Source organism: Arachis hypogaea, chromosome 17 (assembly GCF_003086295.3).
Source record: "Arachis hypogaea cultivar Tifrunner chromosome 17, arahy.Tifrunner.gnm2.J5K5, whole genome shotgun sequence".
Lineage (NCBI taxonomy): Eukaryota > Viridiplantae > Streptophyta > Magnoliopsida > Fabales > Fabaceae > Arachis > Arachis hypogaea.
The window spans coordinates 18,685,992-18,693,154 of record NC_092052.1 but is presented as its reverse complement, the minus strand read 5'-3'; the positions used below and the strand labels follow the sequence as shown (position 1 = coordinate 18,693,154).

Genomic DNA, 7,163 nt, shown 5'->3' with positions numbered 1-7,163 from the left:
AAATTATTGACTAAATATTAATAAAAAATAATAATATTTACTTGGTCCTATAACATTGCTCTTATCTTATTATATGTTTTCCGTGTAAAGCGCGGACAAAAAAATAATTTTATAACGTTTTGTAACGTTGAAAATGATTTTAATAATAAAAAAGGTCGAGAACGATTTTGATTTTCATCCAACATATTAAGGACGAAAAAAGTACTTAACCCTTAAAATAACAAATAAGTGGCTAACATAATTATGAATGATACAAATGCTTTTCACATGAACCCAAGCAAAAGGTAAACAAAAAAAAAAACACCCGTTATTGGCAATAAACCAGAAATTTTGTTTATACTCGACAATTGACATCCATAAATAGTAGTATCTGATGTTCCAATTTCCACCTACTACATAAGTTCACTTTAATTTATATATGGAGACCAATTTAAGCTACATTATCGTCATCATCATCTATTTCATAGTAACTTTCCTATCGATTCAAAACTCACACAAACATGGCCCTTGCATCAGATTCCAATGGGGAACCCCAAAAGTACTACCTCAAACCAGAAATTGATGATCAAGAACAAGAACAAGAGGATGGGTTCTTGATTGCAAGGCAAATAACAAGTTCATCAGTTGTGGTTCCAATGGTTTTGAGGACAGCCATAGAGCTTGGTGTATTTGAGATCATAGCAAAAGAAGGCGAAAGTGCAAAGCTCTCAGCAAAAGGCATTGTGGATCACATTGGAACCAACAACCCTGAAGGAGCATCAATGTTGGATCGTCTTCTTAGGCTTCTTGCAAGTCTAGCCTTTTAATTGAAGGTCGGTTAATGATTATTAGAGTTGATTGGTGTTGTTCAATCAGTAACCTAAAATTTTAAATAGTTTAGGACTAACTTCATAGATTATCAAGTCTAGCATTTTAATTGAAGAACTATTGGGAACTAGGACTAAAAAAGACTTTTTAGAAGATAGGATTAATTTAAGATCAAGATTTTAGAGTGTGGGTATGAACTAAATCGAGAGCCTAGAGCCAAATTAACATCTCTATTCATATCTATTGAAATTAAACACAATTGTGAGAACACTAAAAGATATAAAGACCTAACTGATGATTTAACTTAAAATTTATCAAAACTAAATTATTAACTCTTGTTTCTAAGACATTTGAAAGTTTGTGGTGTGGCTACTGATTGAAGAACTCCATGACCCATAAGCTGGATACATTACAAAGCAATGTTGTGCTACTAAATCCAGATGCTTTGGCCAAATGCATGAAATCTTGGTGGGTTCGTTCCTTTCCTTTTAGCGTTTGAATCATCATGAAAACATCAGACCTGGAAGCCATCTTAGCAACATTTGTCTGCTCTGGCACTGCAAGAAGAACTTTGTCTACCACAATCACCTTCCCATCATTCAGTATAGTCTTCCGGCAATTCTTTAATATCTTCAAGCATTCTTCGTCATCTCAATCATGAAGTATGTTCTAGAAATAAAATAATATAATCTAAAAAAACTATGGGATCAACTCAATCATAATGTATATAGTTTGTTCCATTAACACTAACTCCGGTTTCTAGTGTAAATGTTTCGGAGAAAAATTTTATTAAGACATGCTAATGTGATCGAATATTATGTGTACATAAAAAATTAGCTATTAAATAATTTTTTTATATAAAATAAAAAATACATATGGAGAATGAGTTCATAACGCATTTATTATACACAAATATATAAAATTTAATTTATTAAATAATTTTTTGAATATATTACATGTATATTAAAATTAGTTATTAGTATAAAATATATATTGAAATACAAAATATATATTAAAAATAGGCTACATAACACATGTATTTATACACAAATACATAATGGATGATTTTGATAACTAATTTTAGTGTATAAATAATATTTTTATTAATTTTTAGTGTGTATATGATATGATAGATATAAGAGCAATGCATCGGAGAAGCATAAGGACCAAGTGACGTAACAATCAAGAAAGCCTTCAAGAATATATGTTTTAACTAATTTCCCTTTGTGCTTAGTTAGTTAGTTGTTCTGTTATCCTCTCTTAGACCAATCACCAACTCAATCTCTTATACATGTATATAAAGCGGATAACATGATTGTATAATGTAATCAAGTCCACAAATCACATATTCAATATCATAGTTTCTATATTCTGCAGAATTAATTTTCTCCTGTGTTTTCATCATTCTCTCAATCTTAATTAGTGCCAAGTCTTTCAGATATTTTTTAAGGCCTATTTGCATTTAATTCAACCACTAGCCTCATGATGAATAATTTGCAAGTAACAGAGTAACTTTAAACTCACAAGTCACACCTTAATAAAAATGGCATCCCCGTTGGGAACGCTCTCGAACATATCTCCGCCTATGTGCTCCACACCTGCAACAATAGAACAACATAACATTCAATTCTTTTTAGTAACGCAATATTCATAATTTCGAAGCACATATACAACACGAGAGATCGCATACAAAATCAATAAAAAAAAAAAACTTGGAAATTCGTTCTGTCATGCTACTAGCTTCATGTAACATCATGCCATCCTTAATTTCTAATAATCATATCAACTTCAAGAGTAGACAAGCCATCTTATTAAAAAAAAATTATACAAATAAATTAAATAATGGTAGATCATATATACCAGCATAGATGGGAGCATTTTCTATAACATGAGGCAAATCAAAATTGACACCCTGGATATTAGGGTATTTGGAAGTGATCAAGTTGAGAGTGGCCCCAAGACCGCCACCAACGTCAACCAGTTTATTGATGTGGTCGAAGCCTTTGTAGACATCAAGAATCCTCTTCATTGATATAGTGGAGGATGTGAGCATAGCTTTGTTGAAAACCTCGTTGAACCGTGGATCAATATTTGCATACTCGAACACATTCATACCATAAATCCTGTTGAATGGTATACCTCCTTCTAAGATTGCTCCTTTCAGTTCACCCCTGATAATTAAAAACACACCAATTAAAAAAAGAAAGATCCTATCGTAAATCATGCATAGACTACTTTATTCCAAAATAATTATCTTATTAATAAAATTAAATTTTAATTTATATTATTAACCGTACACCTAAATCTTATAGTCACCATAACCAGTTAGAATTGTGCTCACCATATCCATTACACAAGGTTGGGTGGTGCATTAATTTGACTTGTACAATATCTTCTTGAATGGCATGTTAGACTGAACAAGTTTACATTGCTCAACCTCAAGAAGGTTATGAAAGCTTAGATTCTCATCTAATTAGTAACTAGTGTTTTTACCTATAATAACATTATGAGAATATAAATTTTTTAAATTTAAATTGAGTTTTGTATGGTTTAAAACAAGTACCCCAAACTTAATATTTAATTAACTCTTAAAGCTACTCTTAAACAATTTGGATTTGATCATACAAGATTAGACATATGATTATTTATGAATACTTTTTAATGATAAAGTATAGTTACCATATTATGAGTAAGAGTTTGTTAGTTTGTTACAGAAGCAGTTTGATGGTTAGCTTTCCCTCTATTCTGATTAATTGGTTGTAACTAATCAAAGCGTTCTCTCTATATAGTTAGTGTGTCACTGCCTATATATAAAGAAGCATGTACTGGACATCGAAAGTTAAGAAGAATTCTAATACATTCAATACGATAAATAATTTTACTTCACAATGTTCATCTTCTTTCTCATTCATAGTCAAAATTAGTTGTTTTAGATATAATATTATTATTTTTCTTAATTATATATCGCTTATTAATATTAGTTTAATTAATCTTGAAAAAGTCACGAGGATGTTACAGCATGGATAGATAAGGATGAATGCTCATTTAAGGGTGAATCTAATTTCCTATGTAAGGAGCAAATTCTCATGGAAAAGTACAATTAATAAAGTTTAAATAGTTGAATTTATTTGCCTATAAAAACATGAACGAGGCAAATAGATTCTACACAGTTACAAATACTTCTCTTTCTCTTTCTATTTACAACAATAAAATTATCTTCTCTCTTTATACACTATTGATAATTTTTCTTTATCTATCTTTACTGCATATAAATATATAAAGTATTTTATCAAGTTATTTATATTAGAGTCTTCTATTTACATTTTATTTTATATTATCTCTTCCTTATTTATTTATTTAGTTATTTTATAACACGTTATCAGCACGAGACTCTGATCAAATTTTTAGGAAGACTCAGGTAACAAATTTTCGTTATGTCGAAGCTCTCTCATCTTGAATTCAATGCTCCTGATATATCTGGAAACAATTATTTATCATGGATATTAGATGCTGAAATCCATCTTGATTCAATGGATCTTGGAGATACCATTAAGGCTGAAAATAATGCATCCCAGAAGGATAAAGCTAAAGCCATGATTTTTCTTCGTCGTCATCTTGACGAAGGATTGAAAAATGAATATCTTACATTAAAAGATCCTGCAGATCTTTGGAAAGACATTGAAGAAAGGTATAATCATCAGAAAACGGTAATACTTCCTCAAGCCCAATATGAATGGACGCATTTGCGTTTACAGGATTTTAAATCTATAAATGAATATAATTCTGCAATGTTTCGAATCACCTCATGAATGAAATTGTGTGGGGAAAAAATAACTGATCATGATATGTTGGAGAAAACTTTCTCAACCTTTCATACCTCAAATGTGCTCCTGCAGCAGCAGTATCGAGAGAAAGGGTTTAAAAAATATTCTGAGTTAATTTCTTGCCTTCTTGTTGCTGAACGCAACAATGAGTTGTTATTGAAAAATCATGAAGCGCGCCCAGCTGGCGCCGCCCCATTTCCTGAAGTAAATGCGGCAAATCATTACCTCAGAAGAGGTAAATGGCAAGCTTTTAATAACAAGAAAAATTATGGAAGGAAATATTGGTCATTTGATCAATGATGGAATAGTTTAATATGTGAGATTGTGAAGTATCTATGTAAATAAATAATGTAAAGAATTTATTGTTAAGTTTTATTTTCTATGTATTTAAGTTTCAAATGTGATGTATATAAAAAATGAAATATTAATGTTTATGAATTTTGAAATTATTAAATGTGTCAAATTTTAAAATAAAATTTTAGTATATGAGATTATTTTATGTACAGTGTTTCTTGAAAAAATAATTCTGATCAAGTATTCAATTTAACTGTGCATACTACTCATTTTATTATTATTTGTTTTTGAAGAAAATGGCAAGGATATATAATGAAGATGTATGCCCTGCGGATAGTGCAAGTTCGCACACAATTCTCAAAAGTGATATATATTTTACCCATATTGTGCCAAAAGAGGAGTATGTTAACACTATCATTGGCTCAGGCAATGTGATAGAAGGCTCCGGAAGAGCTATAATTTTGTTTCCTGGAGGAACAAAATTTATAATAAATAATGCACTATTATCTACCAAGTCCCGGAGGAACTTGTTGAGTTTCAAAGATATTCGCCGAAACGGATATCATGTTGAGACAATGAATGAGGGAAATCATGAGTATTTATGTATCACAACTCATGATTCAAATAAGAAAGTTATATTAGAAAAATTACCCTCACTTTCATCTGGGTTGTATTATACCAAGATTAGTGCAATTGAATCACATGCCACTGTAAACCAGAAGTTTATTAGCCCAAATGAATTCATAACTTGGCACGACCGATTGGGTCATCCGGGAACAACCATGATGAGAAGAATTATTGAAAACTCTCATGAACATTCACTAAAGAACCAGAAGATTCTTAAAACTAGTGAATTTTGTTGTGCTGCGTGTTCTCAGGGAAAGTTAATTTTAAGGCCATCAACAGTAAAGATTGGATTTGAGTCCCTTGAATTTCTAGAAAGGATTCAAGGTGATATATGTGGACCTATTCATCCACCATGTGGATCTTTTAGATATTTTATGGTCCTGATAGACGCATCCTCGAGATGGTCACATCTGTGCTTATTGTCTTCTCGCAACCTGGCGTTTGCGAGATTACTGGCTCAAATTATTCGACTAAAAGTACAATTTTCAGAAAATCCAATCAAAGCAATTCGCCTTGATAATGCTGGAGAATTTACTTCCCAAGATTTTGATGCTTATTGTATGGCTAATGGAATAAGTGTTGAACATCCAGTAGCTTATGTTCACACACAAAATGGGTTAGCAGAATCACTTATTAAGCGCCTCCAATTAATTGCTAGACCCTTGCTTATGAGAAAAAATCTCCCAACCTCGGTTTGGGGGCACGCAGTTTTACATGCCGCAGCACTTATTCGTTTGAGGCCAACGAGTTACCATCAGTTCTCTCCTATGCAACTAGCTTTTGGCCCGCAGCCAAATATTTTCCATTTAAGAATATTTGGGTGTGCGATATATGTTCCCATTGCACCACCTAATCGCACCAAAATGGGACCCCAAAGAAAATTGGGGATATATGTTGGATATGATTCTCCTTCTATAGTGAGGTATCTTGAGATACAAACTGGTGATGTGTTTAAAGCCCGGTTTGCGGATTGTCATTTTGATGAATCAAAATTTCCAACATTAGGGGGAGAGAATAAGCTTCCTGAAAAGGAACTTAATTGGAATGCATCATCATTGATGTATTTAGATCCTCGATCAGGGCAATGTGAACTAGAAGTTCAAAAGATTATACATTTGCAAAGAATAGCAAATGAATTGCCTGATGCATTTTCCGATACAAAGAGGATAACCAAGTCGTATATACCAGCGGAAAATGCTCCAATTCGAATTGATGTCCCAGTAGGACAAGTAGCCACTGAAGCAAATTCATGCCAGAAGCGTGGCAGGGCGGAAAATGCCCCAATTCGAATTGATGTCCCAGTTGGACAAATTGCCACTAAAGCAAATACACGCCAGAAGCGTGGCAGGCCTTTCGGTTCCAAAGATAAAAATCCTCGAAAGAGAAAAGAGGTAAATATTCCTGTGGAAAAAGACATAGTAAAGACACCTGCAGTTGTCCAAAATTCTGATATAACGCCAGAAGACGTTCAGGTACCTGAAAATTCTGAAAATGACGAGATCTCGATAAATTATGTCTTTACAGGAGAGAAATGGGACCGGAATAAGACAATTGTCAATGAAATATTTGCATATAATGTGACATTAGATATCATGCATGAAAATAAGGATC

General features: G+C 32.4%; 1 protein-coding gene across 1 annotated transcript; it reads right to left on the bottom strand.

Moving 5' to 3' along the window:
- Nucleotides 1-2,051: 2,051 nt before the first annotated feature.
- On the bottom strand, nucleotides 2,052-2,977 carry LOC112762943 (cathecol O-methyltransferase 1-like). Its single transcript, XM_025808742.2, has 2 exons — nucleotides 2,668-2,977; nucleotides 2,052-2,405 (listed from the first exon to the last, which is right to left on the bottom strand). The coding sequence occupies exons 1-2, from the start codon at nucleotides 2,918-2,920 to the stop codon at nucleotides 2,335-2,337; spliced, it is 324 nt and encodes a 107-aa protein (XP_025664527.2). The 5' UTR covers nucleotides 2,921-2,977; the 3' UTR covers nucleotides 2,052-2,334.
- Between the last annotated feature and the right edge of the window lie 4,186 nt (nucleotides 2,978-7,163).

Coding starts and splice junctions, on each gene's coding strand:
- LOC112762943 (XM_025808742.2), bottom strand. CDS start 2,920: ATGAATGTGTTCGAGTATGCAAATATTGATCCACGGTTCAACGAGGTT. Junction 2,406..2,667: donor AAATGCTCCCATCTATGCTG/GTATATATGATC, acceptor CTATTGTTGCAG/GTGTGGAGCACATAGGCGGA.